This window comes from Molossus molossus, unplaced genomic scaffold, assembly GCF_014108415.1.
Source record: "Molossus molossus isolate mMolMol1 unplaced genomic scaffold, mMolMol1.p scaffold_m16_p_13, whole genome shotgun sequence".
NCBI classification, from domain to species: Eukaryota; Metazoa; Chordata; class Mammalia; order Chiroptera; family Molossidae; genus Molossus; species Molossus molossus.
The window spans coordinates 93,477,888-93,498,900 of record NW_023425348.1 but is presented as its reverse complement, the minus strand read 5'-3'; the positions used below and the strand labels follow the sequence as shown (position 1 = coordinate 93,498,900).

General features: G+C 43.3%; 1 protein-coding gene across 45 annotated transcripts in view; it reads right to left on the bottom strand.

Moving 5' to 3' along the window:
* PPP6R3 (protein phosphatase 6 regulatory subunit 3) overlaps positions 1–21,013 on the bottom strand; it is a 138,379-nt gene that overhangs the window by 65,764 nt on the left and 51,602 nt on the right. For 24 of the 45 annotated variants that reach the window (XM_036257636.1, XM_036257635.1, XM_036257633.1 and 21 more), the window contains 2 exons: positions 6,882–7,114; positions 1,798–2,005 (listed from right to left, as the gene is read on the bottom strand). In XM_036257636.1, the coding sequence (XP_036113529.1) occupies positions 1,798–2,005; positions 6,882–7,114 (441 nt within the window). Of the gene's footprint in view, positions 1–1,797; positions 2,006–6,881; positions 7,115–9,749; positions 9,828–15,739; positions 15,910–21,013 lie in introns of all 45 variants that reach the window. The other 21 variants (XM_036257663.1, XM_036257678.1, XM_036257672.1 and 18 more) reach the window with 5 other exon arrangements.

Below are 21,013 nucleotides of genomic sequence, written 5' to 3'. Positions count from 1 at the left end.
CACTGTTGAGGTGCTAAATCATCCAACACTGAAGGTGTCCTACAACTAGACTTCCTAATCCACTAGTAAATGTCTGTATTGGTTAAGCCAGACTGAGTCTGAATTTTTTTCATTACTTGCAGCTGCATATACACTAATACATCATGCGAGAGGAAACTTTTATTTACATTAATAATTCTCAAAATGATAGAGGTGCAGGCTTGACCTTTTCTTGTAGCTAAAAGCCCGAGGGCTGTATAGAAGGCGCTCACTTTCATTCAAGGAGTCCTGAACTAAGACACTCACTAAGCAGCAGTGTGACTGGGCCCCTTTCTCAGCATCTAGTGGGCACATACCACCATCTTTACAGTTACTACGTCTGACCTTGAAAACCAATATAAATACTTAGAAAGCTCCAAGTGCATTCTCACCCATGACACTGAAAACCAGGACCTGGGTCAATAGTCGCTACAACCATCTGGAACTGACTGGTAACCTAGGCTGTGGGGTGACCTGCACGTTCCTGTGAGTCAGCAGTTCTGTTATTTCTCATGGGAAGGCAGAAGAGAGAAAGACAATCTGTATCAGAGTACTCATGATTTGGGGATGATTGTCTAAGAAAAAAGAACTTCAATTCCAATACATTTAGGAAGGTAACCCTCTGATCAGCTAAGACATGAAAGAATGACCTTGTCTCTAAAATAAATCATGTATCAACTTCACAGGATAGACACACTGGGCCTAAAATAGTTCCAGTCGCTCCACGTGTGCTGATATGGGTCCTGGAGCCTGCTTTCCCCTATGAAGAATGCCAGCCTGACTGGTTTGACCACCTGTACCCGTCATCACACCCTTGCTCACTGCACTCTGGCAGGCCTGTTAGTTTGTACTTGGGCATCTGAGGCTCAATGCTCCCTGGTTGCCTGTTTCCCTAAGTGGATGATAATCTCTGGTCAGCAGAACCTTTTCACACCAATACCGACGAGCAGTGCTTCTCAAATTTCAGCATGCATCAGTCATCTGGAAGATTTGTTAAAATCGCAGCTTGTTGAGCCCCACCTCCAGTGTCCGAGTCAGTAGGTCTGGAGTGAGGCTCAAGAACTTGCATTAATAACAAATTCTCAGGTGGTACTCATGCTGCTGGTCCAGGGACCAAACTTTTAGAACCATTACACATATAACCAATACTTGAAAAATAAATTTCCCAAGGACATCTGAATTTTTAAAAAGCAAACTAAGTGGGGAGGGGTCCTGCCATTACAGTAAGGCACAAATCTGTCAGGCACTACTGCAGAGCAAAACAGGTACATGACCGTCCATACCCAGATGTCTCAAGCTAAAGTTTTTGAGTAGATCAAAATAAACAATCACCATTTGCATAAACCAATCACCAATTACATTTATAGAAAAGCTTTTTGATACAAGCTTCATTTGTAATCATCACTAAAGGAAAGGAAAAAATAAACAACTATTACTTTACCACAATCACTACACTAAGACTCCACCCACACATTCCACCACTCAGTATGCACCGTTATACCATCTTCACAGAGGATGGCATTCTCATGCTTCTAGCTACCTGTCAAAAGAGAAAACCACTGTCTACTAACAAACTGACATATGAAGCACTCAGAAAAGAATGTCAAGTTAGAATATATTCATTAAAGTGTAAATCAGTGTTAAGCCAGCGAACATCTAGAATGTTTAATGTTTAAAATATATTCTTTTACAGAAGTTGAACTTAAGGCACACTCAGAACACTGAAGCAACAAAATTACTGGGGATCATCTCAGAGGGACGATCAGCCCTAATACTTACCTTTTGGAAAACAATATTTACCTGTTCTGGTTTTCTGCTGATAAGAATACTTAGCACCTTGCTGAAGAAACTGGCAAGTAGTGGGTTCAAGGGGGAATCATTTAGGAGGAAGCTATATAATTTCATTAGCAAGGATTCATCTTCTCCCAGTCTATCATTCATCTGGGAGACATCAGAAGTGAGCAACTCACAAGATATATTTGGATACCTAGAAGAATAGGATACTTATATCATCATCTATATTAACAGTTTAATTACATAAAGTAACACACAAATCAGAAGGGATTCCTAAAATTTTGTGGAAAAAAAAATTATCTTCTGAGAATTAGAAAACTGTTTCAATCTATTCTGTCTAACCTCTAGATTAAAGTGAATTTTCTATGTCTAAAATAATTGTTCTTAAACCCAGGTTTAATAAAAATACATTCTCTCCATCAAAATAAGAATACACCTAGGACTCAGGAGCCAAGGTGGGTCATGCTGCGGGCACTGGCCTGCTCAGGTAAGGCAAGATGTGGCAGGTAAAAGACTTGGGCTGCAGCCATCAGCAGTTACTCTGGCATGAAAAGCAGCACAACTCTTAGGACAACCATGGGGAACTCTGCGTGCCCTGCACACAGCACCTTGTAACTACTCAAGACACATTTAGGTTCCTGGGCTGGCCACTTCTAATTTCACATGGGTAGCAAATAGTACTAAAAGTTGTTTTTGGAGCTTCTCCAATGTTCAGTCTACATTACATCTTAAGAGAATAAATATTATAATATACTGAAGTAGAGAACAGGACATCACCCTGAGTGAGCCAGGTGGGAAGCTGTATATAAAAAAGGAGCTGTCGCTCAGCCAGTGTGGCTCAGGGGATTGAGTGTCATCCCAAGGACTGAGAGGTCGATTTCTGGTCAGGGCACATGCCTGGGTTGCAAGCTCAATCCCCAGTAGGGGACGTGCAGGAGGCAGCTGATTGATGTTTCTCTCTCACATCAATGTTTCTATCTCTCCCTTCCTCTCTCTAAAATAAAATCAATAAATGAACCTTTGCAGGGAGGGGAAAAACTGAAAAGCAATAGAACTGGTAGGTGTATGGGCATAAAGATCACATTCTCAAATAGCCTCTTCTGGAGGCTTCTGGCTCAATCATATTAAAGTCTTCCTCACTTTAAGAAACAGGTTGGCATATAGATGCTATACTATAAAGTCACCATTATGCTGAGGACAGGATTATCCAGTGATTACGGGTGTGGCTTCTGGAGTCATACCGTTGAGGTTAGGACCCTGTCTCCACCACTTACAAGCTGTATGACCTGAGGCAAGTTACTTCTCTCTGGGCCTCAGTTTCCAAGACTAATATTAACATAGTCCTTATCCCACAAGGGAAGATTATATGTACAAAATACTGAGAAGAGAGGCCTGGAATAAATGAATGCTAGCTGTTTTTATTCCTAATTTTCTACTTTCTAGAACTGCTGAAATGTTGCTATGGGGCTTGGGGGGAATGTCTCACCTGCCCCAATTTGAAAAGTTCCTGGCAAATAAAGCACTGGTAAAAGGAAGCAGACTTCATCCCCAGCTGTAAACCAAATGTGTAGGGTACATTCTCTAAATTCTGACACAGAATTTTAAATTCTGCAGCCACTTTCTCACAGGTGACTTAGAAGTATGATCTAGCTAAAAAGGCACACATGTGGGGCCTAGGCACTATAAAGAAGGCTCAAAGTTCTGGTTCCGGACAGGCTGGGCTAAGCGCTCCGCCCCTCCCTCCCTTTTTAACATTAAACAAGCCTCAAAAACACCCAAAGACACCCCCCTCCACCCCATCCTAGGGCAAGGCCTATGCTTCTATCCCCCACACACTCTGACCCTGCTTCCTCCCTTAGTACTGAGAACGCAAAAGCAATCAGAAGAGAACCCAGCCCGACTGCACCGAGACCTAGGCCCCACATGCACCTTTTTTAACTATATCATACTTCCAAGTCACCTGTGGGAAAATGGGTGCAGAATGAAAAAGATGACCTCCCTACACGGGAGCCAGCCTTGCTCCTCAAGCCACAGCTCACGTGTCCTCTTGACCCCATCCCCACCCACCTACTCCAGCGAAGCACGCTTTACTCCATCTCCGTTGCTCACCGTCATTTCCCTCTGAACTGCACTGTTCTCACCAACATATGAACACACCATTATTTCTTCCATCTGGGGTAGAAGTAAATGCCCCCTTCTCCTGACCCCACATCTGCCTGCAGCTCCCACTTTCTCCCTCTGCTGCTCCCTTTCCAGGAAACTCCCGGAAAGAGCTATCTTCCTCAAAGCATCCAGGGCCATGTGCTCCACAATGCAAACGCCAACAGTCACCTGGCACACGGGCAGCTGCCCTGCCCACCGTTCTGTCCCTTCTTCTGGAAGCCTGTCTTTCCTTGGTTCTCAGGGTAGCAGCCCCTCTTGGTTCTCCTCTTGCTTCTAGCCAATCCACAGTTCCTCTGTGGGAACCTTGACCCAACTAATAGCATTTTAGTTTCTGAACTTCTACTTATGGGTCTATTTTAGACATTCTGTTAGTTCAAATTTATATTAAATTATTTAAACATCAGAGGCATCGCCCGGCCAGTGTGGCTCAGTGGATTGTGCGTCTTCCCATAGACTGAAAGGTCCTGGTTTGATTCCCATCAGGGCACATGTCCAGGTTGCAGGCTTGATCCCCAGTAGGGGATGTGCAGGAGGCAGCCAATCGATGTCTCTCTCTCTCTCCTCCTCCTCTCCATAAAAAAAAAAAATCAATAAAAACATATATTTTTTAAATAGTGTAAAACAACAATCCTTCAATACACTGCATACAATCACTGAACTAAGTTAGAACAGTGATGAGTTTAATACATGTGTCACTAATATACAGTTGTGAAGCTCACAGAATATAGCAATCATTCCATCATCCAGAAACTGCAAAACACCAGCCTCAATTTCCTTAGATGACTATAGTCTACCTTAACTCTGAAAAGCTTTCAGATTCCATTGGAGAAACCCCTGCACTAATCCAATTGTCATTAGTCATTCAGCTGCGTGTAACGAACGTACACACAGCTGCTGGCTCTGCCCAGGCAAGAAGCACAGTAGAGAACCGCTCTGCCCAAGTTACACTCCTGAAATGGTGCCATTCAGAAGGCTGTGTCCAGGGCAGGCACGCCCACTCTCGCAACCTCAAAATGTAGCACAAAAACAACAACAACAACAAAACACAAACAAAATGCTGGCATGGCACTACGATAAAAGTCACAACTACTTTTTGATAAAATAAACTTTCCATAGGCGTGCCTACTCTTCCCCAGTTAAAGAGGTATCAGCTTCATTCAGTACAGGAAGAAAGAGACTCCAGAAGGGCAAGACCCCTGCTCAAGTTTTCAGATCTTGTTAAGAGCGGAGAGCCCCACCCAGGAGGGCCTGATACAAAGCCCACACCACACTGCGTCCTACCAGCATAAGCCCCAGACAAGCAGCACCCACACTTGGGGGATTCCAAAGTAGCACAGTGTCTATCTTTTGCAGAATGGGAGCCACTAGCATTTCTGTCACCAAACTTTTTTCCTCTTCTAAGACACTGATCTCTGAGTGGAGGCTGTTGTTGAATGCTAGTTGTCAATCTTCATGGCTGGCAGAGAACATAACTAAGAGCATCAGTAAGTATTATTCCCTGACAGCAAAATTCTCACCACAAAAAAATGAAAAAATATCTAAAAAGGGGGCCATTCTGGGGAAGAAAGGGCAAAAGTGAACCTACCAAAAAAAGATAATTCTTCCCCCTTGGTCGGGTGGCCTGGCTGATTGGAGCACTGTCCTGTATTTCAACAGGTTGTGGGTGTGATTTCCGGTCAGGGTAGATACCTAAATTGTGGGTTCAATCCCTGATTGGGGTGCGTACAGGAGGCAACCGATTAATGTTTCTCACGCTAAGGTTTCTCTGTCTCTCCCCCATACTCCCCAAAATCAATAAAAACATATCCTGGGGTGAGGATTAATAAACCCCCACAATTCTTCCTATTCCATGAAGTTTACTTAATACATAATCAATAACTTTTCGTTCCTAAATTTGTACCATTTTCCCAGGGGGTTGGAGGGTAGGGGTGGGAGTGGTAAGCCAAATATCTCAATAGAGTTGGAGATGGAAAAATGACTTAATTGAAACTCCAATACTTCAAATACATATGAACTATTTAGAGTTTCCAGGGGTCTGTATACAAAGTGTCACTGAGACGGTGAGAAAGGGTCCCACTGTACTACTGTTCCGCTTGGAAGCAGGTGAAACTAGTGCTGAATAGATAAATCCACTGTAGTTATCCAAGGTATTACATGCTTAAATTTAGCAACACTAATATTCACCGAGACCCACATCCTCGCCCCTGGCCGTTTGGCTCAGCAGTTAGAGCGTTGGCCCACGGAAAGGGTCTCGGGTTCATTTCCCAGTCAAGGGCACATACCTGGGGCAGGTTCGATGCCCAGGCCCAGTCGAGGTTGTGTGGGAGGCAAACAATCAATGTGTCTCTCTAACATTGATGTTTCTTTCACTCTCTCACTCTCTCTCTCTCTCTCCTTCCCTCCCTCCCTTACACTCTATCTAAAAATCAATGGAAAAATATCCTCGGGCAAAGATCCCCCCCACCCCACCCCGACACACACACACAGACCCACACCCTTACTTTCAGTTAAAAAAAGGTCAGAATTTATTTTATCAGCAAGGCTCTCCAGAACCCAAGCTCTGGCTCAGATTTGCTGTGTGATCTTATATGGTCACATAACCTCTACCTTCCTATTTGCAAAAAAGAAAATAATTACTTGGATGGCCTTACTAGTTTAAGAAACCTGATCGCTACTTATAAAGCACTTTGCCCTTCTGAGGGAAAGATAAATACTCGGGTTTTAAAACACCCTTTCACGGGACTTGCTCTAGAACAGACTGTGTGCTCCACCGAGCCTGTCACTCCTGGCCACCTAACCTACTGTAAATGGTCGGCAGCAGCCACAGGGAGTCCCTGGACAACTAGAATGAATGCTGCCCCCACTTCACTTCAGTCCCACCGTAAAGAAAATACTGAATTTCTTACTTGTATCTGATCTTTTCATCCATGTCTTGAGGTGGTTCTTCTATGATGAACGAGACTAAATCTTCGAGACATTCTGCTTTTAACAGAAACTCTATGAGTTTGCGGTTCTGAGCTTTACATTCCTGTAAAACATCTTCCTCATCCATCAACTCCTTCAGCGTTACATCTTCTCTTTCCAGAAGTGTGTCTATGTGGGATGATGAGTGAAGATCAAATTTCCAAAACATGCTGGTCTAAACAAAATGCAGAGAGTATTTCAAATAAAATGTCAATTTCACACATTACTTTTTCATTCCATTTCAGTTTAACAGTCTAAAATGCAATAAGTAAAATAAGTTTCACATTGAACCTATAAAATACTCCCTAAGTAGGTAAAATTGAGCAGGATTTTTTCCTTCTCAGAAAAAATGTTTTTACTGATAACAAAAATTTGACTTGAAAATGCTGAAAGAATGCTTATACTTGGGATTTTAACCTGTAAAATTATCCACACTTTAAGAATTTCTACTGGGAAAGGAAGAAAGGAAATCCTTTAACGGTGAAGAACACATTCTTACACAGAACAAATATCTTCAGCAACAATGACAAGTACTAAAATGTAAGTTTCTACTGCTCTTCAGAATCAAATACATCAATAACCACCCCAACCAGCACTTTTAGCCACTGACAGCACCTTCACAGCTGAAACTCTGAAAGTTACAAAATGGTAAAACTTGTGCCATTCTTAATAAAGAAACTAAGAAACTGAAAATCAATTCTTGAGGAACGAGAGAAACCAATTCTCAGTTACTAGAAAAACACTTGACACACTCAAACAGTTCCACAATGCCACAAATATCCTGTTCCTGCCTCTTCCTCCTACCCCTCCTCAACAATGAAAACACAGACTTTGTTTTCTTCAAGTTACACAGTTAAAGAAGGTCCTTACTGGTTACAACTGCAAATATGAAACATAGGGCCCACCACATAATCTAAAGCTGCCATAACAAGACAATCTCAAAGGCCACTTTTGACCAAAAGCTGGTAAGATGACAAATGTTCTGATTAGGGATAAGACTATTCAAAAGTCATTCCTATCTGTCAAAGGCGCTCACTGCAGAATTCCTGAGCTAGGGTTCAGTAAGATACACACTCACTCCATTCACCCCAAAATCTCAAGCTGCAGATCAGTTGCAGCTTCACTATCCACCTAGTGAAGTGGCACCTATTATCATTATCACTAAAAAGCATGTTAATATCCACACGTGCTCATTTCAAATCCTGTGCTGGAGGAGCCTCGGTAAAAGGAAAGAAGCTGCAAAAGGTCGTATTCTATGACCAGCACACACAAATTTTTAGAAGTCTATATTTGCTAAATCTACCCACATTAGGACACTGGGTAGGAATATACCCTAATCTGATACCTTCATAAACACCTGCTCAAAATAGTATTTTTAAAAATAGAGATCACTGAGGGGAACGTTTTTTAAGATACAGCTAGTCAAAGCAACCTGTGCCCCAGCTGGTTCCTCAAGGAAGTGCAAAGGCATATATACCCACTTCAGATGACTTCACCATCAGTATGTAATCACAATGTTTAAAACACAGCAAAGATTTAACAGAGCTGGGGGGGAAAAAGAACTCCTTAATGGAACAAGTTTTAGGTAAAATACGAAATACAGTGTTGTAGTGGTTGTCTGTTTAAAAAAAAAATCTTTCAATGTTTTCAAAGAGACATAAAGCAGTATGTTCGCATCAATGAGCAGTAGTATAACCAAGACCCAGTTACAGATGAGAAGCTCCCACAAAGGTTCACCTATACCAGGCTGGTAACGCCCCACTCAGAGCCAGCAGGTGAGGCTGCCGTTCACCATGAAGCTCAAGGGGATGACACAAAGCAGGGCCCACAAGACACAGCTGTGTCTTACCTACTCATAATTAGGCCAATAATTAGGTACAGACGACATCACAGAACATGCCAGAAGAGCAACGTCACAAGTCCCAGCACAGTCAGCAGTCACCCACACTACTAGTGACTTTTCTCCTTTGAGGAAAAGAGCAGGCACAATGCCCATGGGCATGTAACATTTGCTAGTGAACAAAAGAAACATATGCTTCAAACATAAGAGCAACCGACTTCTACTTTAAGGAAATTACCAAGAAAATAATGGCAAAGATGATCCACATACATATAACAAGGAACTCTGGGGAAAAGGACAGTGGAAATAAATCTTACACATAAATGTTTTTTGGTTTTCAGATTTGTGGAAAATGCCACTTGATCCTAATAAAATTGAAAAGGAGAATGAAAGACAAAAGGATATTAGAAGATAATTCCAAAGGAGGAAAGAAAAAAATCAGGTTTCCAATCCTACAAAGAGAAAGAAGTCATCCCTTGTCTGGGGCACAAAGTAACGCTGACAGTACAGTCTACAATGCTTCTGTTGGAGCACCTGGGCTCATCTACCTGTGGGTTTTGAGTGGCGCATTCTGAAAATACCTGTACTGTAGCTCTCCTCCCTCCCCACATGGAGCACATCAGAGCTCACGGAGGGCACAACAGCTAAGCTGAGCACCATGCCCACTGACAGGACTTGAGGCCTGGGCCCTGCTCACACTCCACACACACAGTAACCTGCACTGCTTTTTTTTATCCTCACCCGAGGACATTCTTCCATTTCTACTCTAGTTTAGCTGGAGTAGAAAATCACCTTCAAGAACGATCACATTAGTCTACCTTGTGTCCAAGTTGATCATGGGATTTTGATCCTAGATCTCAGACTGACAAAACAGTTCATTTTCCTTATCGTAAATACTTCAAAGTCACAGACTGAAACACCATAGTAAAATAATTAGGTGTATTAAAGTATCTTCCCACACCAACATTACCAGGTCAGGATGTGCTTATTTTGGTCTATAAGCCAAATTTCTTATACTCTGATAGTCCCTCCACCTGAAATCAGAAAACTGCACATAGTTAATAATGTAGCTTGAAACCCTTTTTAAAAATTATGTCTCATTTAAAGTAGCATGTCTTTTCAATAATGAAAAAAACTAAAAAAATAAATCACAAAAAAAGCAAATATGGTATCAGGTCCGAACTACTGGCTAATTACATACATCAAAAATAAATTATAATGTCTACAAACTATGAAGTCATATGTCTAACTTATGGATCAAGATACAATGATATCTACCCTCAAGTAAAACCTGACTTCCTAAACGTTAACCTTCTGAAGGTTAACTCGCTGATCACTGAATGTATAACTAAGACTGATAATGAACAGTGGAGAAATAAGAGCAGGAAGTGTCAAACTGCGCTCACAGGCTCACAGACCAAATCCAGCCTACAGCCTGCAAGCTAAGAACGGTGTGGATATCCTTTTTTTTTTTTTAATCCTCACCCGAGGACATTTTTCCATCTTTTTGTTCAGGTAGAGTGGGAGGGAGAGAGAGGAACAGACAGAGAGAGAGAAACATCGACGTGAAAGGGAACACATCGAGTGGCTGCCACCCGCACAACCGACCAGGGCCGGGGATAAACTGCAACCGAGGTACATGCCCTTAGCGGGAACCGAACCTGGGTCTCTCAGGATTGCAGGCCGACGCTCTAACCGCTGAGCCAAACCGGCCAGGGCGCTATCTTTTTTTTTTTAATTTTTTTCTTTTATCCTCACCCGAAGACATTCTTTTCTTTAATCCTTACCCGAGGACATTCTTCGATATTTTGTTCAGAAAGAGTGGGAGGGGGAGAGAGAGAGAGAAACATCAACTTGAAAGGGACACAGCGAGTGGCCGCCACCCACACGACCCAACCAGGGCCGGGGACAAACCGCAACCGAGGTACACGCCCCCAGCGGGAACCGAACCCAGGTCTCTTGGGACCGCAGGTCGACGCTCCAACCGCTGAGCTAAATCGGCCAGGGCAGGACATTTTTTTTTTTTTGCATTTATCTTCAGATAGAGTAGGAGGGGGAGAGGGAGGAAGAGAGAGAGAAACATTGAGGTGAGAGAGATACATCAACTGGCTGCCACCCACACGACCCCAACCAGGACCCCAACCAGGCCAGGGACAAACTGCAACCGAGGTATGTGCCCTTAGCGGGAACCGAACCTGGGATTCTCTGGTCCATGAGTCAACACTAACCGCTGAGGCAAACCGGCCAGGGCCAGTGTGGATATTCTTAAAGGGTTGTTTTAGGGAAAGAGACGATGAAGTGAAAGGAACCATATGCAGCTCACAAAGCCTAAAATATTTACTCTCTGGTCCTTGACAGAAAAATTTTAGTGTCCCTGGCTCGAAGTTAGAGTTCCTGCTAACTTTTCTTTCCTCTACCTATCTCTGAGTCCACATCCCAGCCCAGATCTAAGCACCTTTCCTTAGACACTCACCTGGACCACTGGCTCAGGCAGTCAGCTATGGCCACATGAGTTTTTGCCAATGTGCTGTGAACAGTAAAATCTCCATGCGCCCTCCCCTGCCTTTGGCTGGGTGCTGATGACATAAAAGGCTCTAAGGGACAACAGAGCTGAAAATGGAGGTGCTTCTGTTCCCAAATCGCCATAGGGAAGAAACCTGCCCGCCAACCTAAGGATCTGCCCCCAGCTGTGTTCCGGGTGAGCCACCCTACACCTGGACTGTGTCCCAGCAATGTGGCCCACCTGACCAACCATCTCTTATAATTCCCCAAATCTGTGACTCCATGTTTTTATTATACTTTTTTAAATACAAGAAAAGGAATTCTTTAGCAACTATCTTTTTAAAATGCCTAACTCAGGCCCTGGCCGGTTTGGCTCAGTGGTTAGAGCGTCGGCCTGCGGTCCTGAGAGACCTGGGTTCGGTTCCCGCTAGGGGCACGTACCTCGGTTGCAGTTTGTCCCCGGCCCTGGTTGGTTGTGCGGGTGGCAGCCACTTGATGTGTCCCTTCACATCGATGTTTCTCTCTCTCTGTTCCTCTCTCTCCCTCCCACTCTACCTGAACAAAAAAAAAATGGAGGAATGTCCTCGGGTGAGGATTAAAAATAAAATAAAATAAAATAAAATAAAATGCCTAACTCGGCTTGTTTTCCAGTATCCTGAATTACAATAGCATTTTTCAAGTCAGAACACTGAAATATACATTCCCATACTGCATTTTCTTTAAATTGGGTACTACAAATTTAAAAATAAAACCATAGTGGATTCCTAAAGCAAATGTTATGTATTTTATTTTTTAGCCAAACAGCAAATTGATTAGAAGTGAATGGCACTGGTAAATCACTGGCTTGGCCCTCCTTCTGTTTGTGCCCTTTAAGTAGAAGCGAGCTACCAATAAACTAACAGTTATAAAGTTCAACTGCCCAGGATCCTGAGGCAAAGTAGAGTACTTTTAAAAATATAGTACTCTAAGATACTCAGAAAAACTGAAAGGAGCCAGAATTTTAACAGTTCATTTTTAGTAAACATAAATACCCTTTAAAAGTCATCTTACAGCTACAATTGATTAAGATGCTTTAAAATAGGTGTTTCTCCAACAGGGCTGAAGATTATCAGATGCGTAGGCTACTGAGGAGTTTCCTGTTACTTGATGCCACAGAAAATGGCCTCTGCTGTTTCCTACATTCCTCATAACTTAAGACACAAGTAAAACACCATCTAATATGTGCAAAATGGGACGAAAGGATCCCTAAACCTATTCATCTCAGATCAGCTGCTTTAATTAAAGATTATCTGAAATTATTGAAACACCATCCTTCTCAGAAGCAAAATCTATGCCATGGTACCTTTATTTCACAGCATTTAGGCACTGACACTTTATTTCTGAAAGAAAAGGTGCTACTCTGTCTCTATGACACAGGAACTGGAGGGGTGATGTGCTTAAACCATCCATACGAGGAATGCCAAGAACAGTCCTTCCGCAGAACATATCACAGCACTCACTGCTGGTAGGGTATATTCATTCATTCAGTAGGGGCCCAATTGTGGTTTATGTAAATCATCTACAACCACTTGCTTTCACCAATAAACACCATTTCCCCCAAAGCCTTGCTAGGACTAGTAAGCATTTAAACAGCTCTGGATTCCAATGCCGAGTCCACTGCTGGCAGGCCCTGAAGCTGCGGGAAAACCACCTCACTTCTCTAAACCTCAGTATCCTCCTAAGTAAACTGGTTGAGAGGTGTCAAGAAAGGCCCAGTACAGTAACTGGAGCGTACAGGCACTCGGCAAATGGAAGCTATACTGCAGTAAACGTGCTAACCGTTGAAGTCAGTGAATTTCACATCAGTGCTTCCCAAACTTCCATGGGCACAGGTAACACCTAGTGGTCTTGTTAAAATTCTGACTCAGAAAAGCAGGGATCAGGCCTGAACTTCTCTAGCAAGCTCTCAGAATGCTGCCTTTGGTTGAAACCACTACTGACCATCTGTACTCAACTGTAAGAAGTAATTCATGAGAAATAGAGGGAAAGCATGCTATGCAAATATGTGACTATTTATTTCAGAAACCCCCAGTGGACAAGCTGATGTTAGTAGGTTTTCTTTCTACAGGACAGCAGAATATAACATGTTATGTCACTTTCCAATGGGAGCCAGAAAAAAGGATGCCACGAACATGCTAACAGATAAATTATTAGAACTCTAAAGAAAGAAACTGCTGCCCTGGCCGGTTTGGCTCAGCGGTTGGAGCGTCGGCCTGCGGTCTGGAGAGACCCGGGTTCGGTTCCCGCTGAGGGCACGTACTTCGGTTGCAGTTTGTCCCCGGCCCTGGTTGGTCGTGCGGGTGGCAGCCACTCGATGTGTCCCTTTCACATCGATGTTTCTCTCTCTCTCTCCCTCCCACTCTATCTGTACAAAAAATGGAGGAATGCCCTCAGGTGAGGATAAAAAAAGAAAAAAAGAAAGAAACTGCTAATCACCCTACCTACAACCGAGAAGCAAACTGTGGGAATTAGGAAGGGCTTAACAAATTGAAAATTCAGTATCTCCTATTCATATAAACTAACTCTGCTTAAATTTAGCAATTTTCTATCTCAGTAAGATAAAACCTCAAGTCCTGGCCGGTTTGGCTCAGCGGTTAGAGCGTCGGCCTGTGGTCCAGAGGGACCCGGGTTCGGTTCCTGCTAAGGGCATGTACCTCGGTTGCAGTTTGTCCCCGGCCCTGGTGGGTCATGTGGGTGGCAGCCACTCGATGTGTCCCTTTCACGTCAATGTTTTTTTTTCCTCTCTCTCTCTCTCTCCCTCCCACTCTATCTGAACAAAAAATGGAAAGGTGTCCTTGGGTGAGGATAAAAAAAAAAAAAGATAAAACCTCAAGTCTACATGTTGCTATCAACTGTGGAATATCTGTATGCAAGACTGACTGGGTACAGGGCAAAAAAAAAAAGAATTTAAAGATTATCAAGAATTTCAAGACAGCAAGAGAAGAACATTCAAGCAAACACTGGGTCTGGGGCCCTGTGAGACTACATAGATCACACACCCATGGAGCCAGCCCCACCTATACCATTTCATAATTGGCCCCACTGTGATCCCCACAATTCCAAATCCTAACTGAATATTTGCTATCATACTCCAGTCTTGCAATAACCTTGCATAAGATATTTCTAGTTTAAATAATTGCAGTTTCCTAAACGTACAAAGTGCAAACTACAAAAACAGGAGAAGCAGCTGCTTCCACCTATGATAACACATGGGAAAGACTTAAAACAACAAACTGTGTTATAACTGTTAATTCTATTTCTTTAAAATATTCTATGAAGGGAATCGTAAACAAATTCTGTCATGATCTTATACAAAGACATGTAAGCACTCACTGCCCAAGTTCAAGTCTTCCTGCAGCACTGCCTAGAGGCCCCTTCTCTCAATACCAGCAGATGGTGTTAGCTCCACCTATCATCCAAGCTGGGGGTATCTAATACAAAGACCACTCAAACCACAGTGCAAGCAACATAGATTTTTGTTTTTGTTTTGATTTTAGAAAGAGGAAGGAAAGCGAAGGAGTAGGGAGAAAGAGAGAGAAACATCCATTTGGAAAATACATCGACTGGTTGCCTCCCGCATACACCCCGCACCTTAATCGGGGGGCCAGAGATCGAACCTGCAACTCAGGTATGTGCTCTTAACTGGGAATCATATCTGTAACCCACCCTGGCCAGTTTTGTTCAGTGGTTAGAGCATCGGCCTACGGACCACAGAGTCCTGGGTTCAGTTCCCACTAAGGGCATGTACCTTGGTTGCAGTTTGTGGCAACCACTCAATGTGTCTCTCTCTTTTTTCCCCCCTCTCTCCCTCCCGCTCTACCTGAATATAAATGCAAAAAAAAAAAAATGTCCTCGAGTAAGGATAAAAAAAAAAAACCTGTAACCCTTTGCTGCACAGGCTAACATTCTAACCACTGAGCAACACCGGCCGTGGCTGGTGTGGCTCAGTTGGTTGAATATCACCTTGTGCACCAGGAAGTTGCAGGTTCAATTACAGTCAAGAGTACATGCCTAGATTGTGGACTTGATCCCTAGTGCGAGGTGTGCAGGAGGCAGCCAACTGATGACATCAGTGTTTTTTGTCTCTCTCTTCCTCTCTTACCCCCTTCTTTCCACTCTCTCTAAAAATCAATAAACAAATTTTTTCCCATTTATTCTTTTGTTTTTTTGCAATTTTTATTAATATATTTTTGTTCCAGATGTTTCTCCCCCCCCTCCTATTCTTTAAAACAAAAACTAGATTTCCCACTTTTCCTGGAGAAAACTGAGCCTCACGGCCTCATTTAGACTGAAAACAACTTGCTTATTCCACCAGCAGCAGCATGCTTACACCAAACCGCTGGCCGAGTTTACAACAAGCCTGGGAATAGGATGTATTGGATACAGTAAACTGCTGAAAGGCTCTCCTTACTGGCTCACCTGCTCCTGTCAGTGTCCAGACACCTGGAGTCTCAGGACCCCTCCCTGGGCTTGGATTCAGGTACGCAGGGAACTTAGTGGAACAGCGTCTGACAAGACCCAAATAAGGAACGCTTAGGTTCAAGAAGGGTTGGTGGTTGCTCACCCGGTACAATGAAAGCTTCATGCCACTAAGAAGGGGACAATGGAGGAGAGCATCTATAAATAGGAGAATGCAGAGTCACTCTGAAGGGAGATCACCTCTCAGAGTTGTAAGTTAACCAAAAAGTTCCCCTAAGGGCAAAGCTCCAATGCCCAGGCAGCATATAATTTATATCCGAAGAGGCAAAAACATGGGACATGAAGAAATAATAGCCGGCCTTCAAAGGCAGGTCTAAGTACTAAGAAAAAAGATCGCAAAGCCCTGGAAAGTCCACCCAGTAGCTGCTTCTCCATTCTTAGCAAAGGCATCCATTCCATACAGTCACCCCCACCCAAAGTCCCGACTAATTAATATCAGAGTACCTATTAGAGATAACATATTTTTTAGAGGAAAGGGCACTACAAACTCAGAGCCAGTTTTGTGGTGTTTGCTCTGTAACTACTTCTTTAAAAGAACAAGTCAAAGACAATCAAGTCTCTACCATCCAGACATTCCAGAATCTTTCCCAGTTTTACTTTGCAATTTCTTTGATATTTCATTTTTTTCTTGAGTAAATAAAAAACTCAACTTCATTTAATATGTGCTATATTAATCAACAGGTACTTGTAAAGCAGGCACTGTACTGAGGAACACAGGAATGATATGAAAGATGGTCCCTCCCCCTTGAGGACTATAATAAAACGAGAAGAGAGAAAATAGAGAATAAAAGATATAGAAAATAAAGGGGATAAAAACTCCAGGCCTGTTCTGTAGAAAGGTAGCTCCCCAGAAGGGAGCCTGGACAGAAGAGACCTGATTATACATGAGGCTTCAGAAGAGAAATAGGGTTTAGTAGGTGATGCAGAAGCAAAAGTATTCCAGTCCAGGAGAAACAAGTCTACAGACAGAGGACAGAAAGACCCAGGAGCTTCAGGAAACTCCTGGCAAGTAGAATGCCGATGACACGAAGAGTGAGCCTTTCAGAAGACACTAGGAATAAAGTTAGGCAACACAAGACCACAAAGGGCCATGCAGGAATGAACAGTACAGCAGCGTGGGCGTGCTGCAGAAGCAAAGAGGGAACCAGTGAGTTTTAAATGAGATAAATGTTACATTAAGATATCTACATAAAGATTAAGCAATTTATTTTAGTAACATAAACAACTCTAAATAGAAGTAGAGGAAAGGTGACGTAGAGATGACATTTAAGCTGTGGCAAGTACACTTTCAACAAAGGATGCGCTCCTACAAAGGCCATGTGTCTGAAGATGATGGGCACAAGGGCCAGGAGAGGGAGTGCTGAAGACAAGACCAGTAAGGTGGGTCACCGCAGGAATGGAACACCATGCTAAGACATGGCAAATGAGTGGCAAGATTAGATCTACAGTTTAAATACAGAACTGTCGCCCTGGCCGGTTTGGCTCAGCGGTTAAAGCATCGGCCTGCGGTCCTGAGAGACCCGGGTTCGGTTCCCGCTAGGGGCATGTACCTCCGTTGCAGTTTGTCCCCGGCTCTGGTCAGTCGTGCGGGTGGCAGCCACTCGATTTGTTACTTTCACATCGATGTCTCTCTCTCTCTCTTTCTCTCTCTCTCTGGTTCTCTCTCTCCCTCCCACTCTACCTGAACAAAAGATGGAAAAATGTCCTCGGGTGAGGATTATAAATAAATAAATAAATAAATAAATAAATAAATAAATAAATAAATAAATACAGAACTGTCAACAATGTGAAAGACGGACTGGAGAGAGATGAGCCCAAAGGAAGACTCCAGACCTTTTGAAGAACTCACAGAACATGGCAAGGCCTTGCAACGGCCTCTACTTTGAAAGGTGTCCCTTAAGAGATTTCACACTAAATTACCATTTTCCTCAAATTTCAACCACAATTCTGCCTCCTCAAAACCTAATCATCTTCATATTCCCTTCATTTCTGGCTGTACTTTGGTATCAGATGATAAAACCTACGGCTTGCCTTTGGAATTCTGAGCTGCCTGGGAAACATATGACCCTCAGAAAGCAAATGCCTACCACACATGAGCGCAACTCCAAATACACTAAGATGACGAGGGCAGAGTGAGAGCCGTCTCATCACCCTCTCCACTTCTACATAATAGAAAGCCAAGTGTCACCCGAAAACCCAGCCTTGCTTTGCTCACCTCGTCCCAAGTAAAGCAAGTACAACAACATGTTCCTCTACAAATTCTCACTATGAAAACTCAAACGTACATTAATTTCTAAGTATAAATCCCACAATTTCAAAAACTTCAGTAAAAGTACGTGCAAAGTATGACTTATCTTACTAAGAAGAGTTTTTAAACAAACAGGAGCCCTGGCTGGTTTGACTCAGTGGTTAGAGCGTCAGTGCATGGACCAGAGAATCCCGGGTTCGGTTCCTGCTAAGGGCACATACTTCAGTTGCAGTTTGTCCCCATCCCGGCTGGGGTTGTATGGGTGGCAGCCAGTCGATGTGTCTCTCTCACATCAATGTTTCTTTCTCTCTCTCTCCCTCTCGCTATCTGAAGATGAGTGCAAAAATGTCCTCGGGTGAGGATATAAAAGAAAAGAAATGTAAGACTGAGGGATGGAAAGAAAAAAGACAAATAATGAGGATGATAATGGTAATCAAGTCCTGCCAGGAAACTTGTCAGAGAGCAAAGGAATAAATACAAGGGAAACCCAGCTAGATCTAGGTGTCTATTCTGTGTGAGCGTGTGTGAGCATGTGAGCATTTGCACACACGCATGCTGCAGGGGAGAGTGCAGGCAAGAGGGAACAATAAATGTCAAAGTGAAATAAGAAACTCCTGTACGTCCTGAATAGAGGGTTTCCATCTCAGGCATCCAGGAGCCTCTGAATCTCTGAAACCAGGTAGGCCCCTCAATAAATCTGAGTTAAACACGAGAAAGAAGTGGCATGTAACTGGAGAGCAAGGGAAACATGACGGCTGTTATCTGCAATAACACAAAACTGTTTCTTAGCTCCCAAAACTGTAGGGAGGAAGGGAGTCCTGAGCAAGTAAAGGAATTAAATGAGAATTGCTCAGCTCAACACAGAGCTCTATACTAACACGGGATGGGAAAATCGAACTCACCCAAATTTTCATTAAGTGAAAGCAAGTTACATGCAGCTTGTGAATCACCCAACCTGAAGCAGGTGGCAGTGGCCACTATTATTTGTTACAGACAAGATGCCCAAAGAGAACAGCCTTTCCAAGTCAGGTACAAATTCCAGAGCATACTGACATACTTTTGGAAAAAAGGCCAAAAGAAACAGAGTTTAGGTTTAAGAATAAACTAACCATCCTAGTTAATTTGCAGTTATAACCAATTAGGTAACAGAAGACAGAACTGTCAAGTTATAAAAATCTTTGAAAGCCTTTTTTTTTTTTTTTTTTTTTTATCCTCACCCGAGGACATTTTTTTTTCCTCGATATTTTGTTCAGATAGAGTGGGAGGGAGAGAGAGAGAGAGAAACATCGACGTGAAAGCGACACATCGAGTGGTTGCCACCCACACGATCCAACCAGGGCCGGGGACAAACCGCAACCAAGGTACGTGCCCTTAGCGGGAACCGAACCCGGGTCTCTCCGGACCGCAGGCCGACGCTCTAACTGCTGAGCCAAACCGGCCAGGGCTGAAAGCCTATTTTTTAGCTTCCTATTACTTTCAATCTTCCTCGCCCAGCAAACTTTCATGAGACTGAGTGTGGCCATGAAGCCCCTAGACTGGCAGTAATTAAGGGTTAACCTCCAAGAAGTGCTTTCCTTCATGAACAATTTCTCGTATGCAACTTAATGTGCAAGAAAAGGAAAAGCAGCTCTGGCCAGTTTGGCTCAGCAGTTAGAGCATCAGTCTGCAGACCAAAGAGTCTCAGGTAGGATTCTGGTCTAGAGTACGTATGTACCTCAACTGTGGTTCAGTCTCTGGCCCTGGTCTGGGTCATGCAGGAGGCAACCAATCGATGTGTCTCTCTCACATTGATGTTTCTCTCTTTCTCTTCCTCCCTCCCACTCTCTCTGAAGATAAATGGAAAAAATATCCTCAGATGAGGATTTAAAAAAATAAAAGGACAAGCAGATTCATGGGCTGTTTAGACTGCTCAGGAATAAAAGCTAAGTTAAGAGCATGAGAAGTGAACAGTTCTTATGGTCTTGATAGCTCCTTACGAAAAGCCATCTTCAATCTCTTTAGCTATGCCACAGTAACACTGACTGTCTTGACATCCCAACTTTCTATTTAAGCTAGAAACATGATTAAATGCCGACCATATGCCAGGCTCTGGGCTTGATGCTATTAGATACATTATCCTGACCTCACAACAACCCTTCAAGGTTTGGTTCTCATTCTACAGATGGAAAAACTCAGATCCAGAGAAGTGATAACCTACCAAAGACCAGAGCTAGTAAATGTGCTGGTCAGAACTGGACTCCAACCAGGCCTAGGGAGCGCCCAAGGCTCCCTCCATCAGAACACAGCCACAGAACAGTGGGATCAGCTGTGTGCAGCAGTCATCAAGAGCAAAGCCAGCCCCAGGCAACCACAGCTGGTCAACGTGTATTCTAATGGCTTTTGGGACACGTTCACGAATGGGAACCATGTGCCCTCATGTGCAGGGCACAGAACTGCGTTACAGACAAGTTGGCTGGACAGTGACACTGGAGGAGCTCAGCTCGTGTGGCTAGGATGCCAAAGGCTTGTTAAAATGCACAGAAAACATGAGAGAATCAGTGCTCAGAAGCTGTTTGACATGAAGAAACTAAGAGAAATGTATTTAACAGGGATAAATGTAAAGTCCTTTTAGACAAAAAAACATAATGGCGGGCAGGGGGGTGGAAGGGCAGGACAGACCAGGTATAAGAAAACTGTTAAACCCTGGCTGGTTTGGCTCAGCGGTTAGAGCGTCGGCCTGCGGTCCACAGAGACCCAGGTTCGGTTCCCGCTAAGGGCATGTATCTTGGCTGCAGTTTGTTCCCGGCCCTGGTTGGTCATGCGGGTGGCAGCCACTCGACGTGTCCCTTTTACGTCGATGTTTCTCTCTCTCTCCTGCTTTATCTGAATAAAAATGGAAAAATGTCCTTGTGTAAGGATTAAAAAAAATGATAAAAAAAAATAATAAAGAAAAAGAAACTGTTAAAGTGATGAAGTCCAAGGATTTC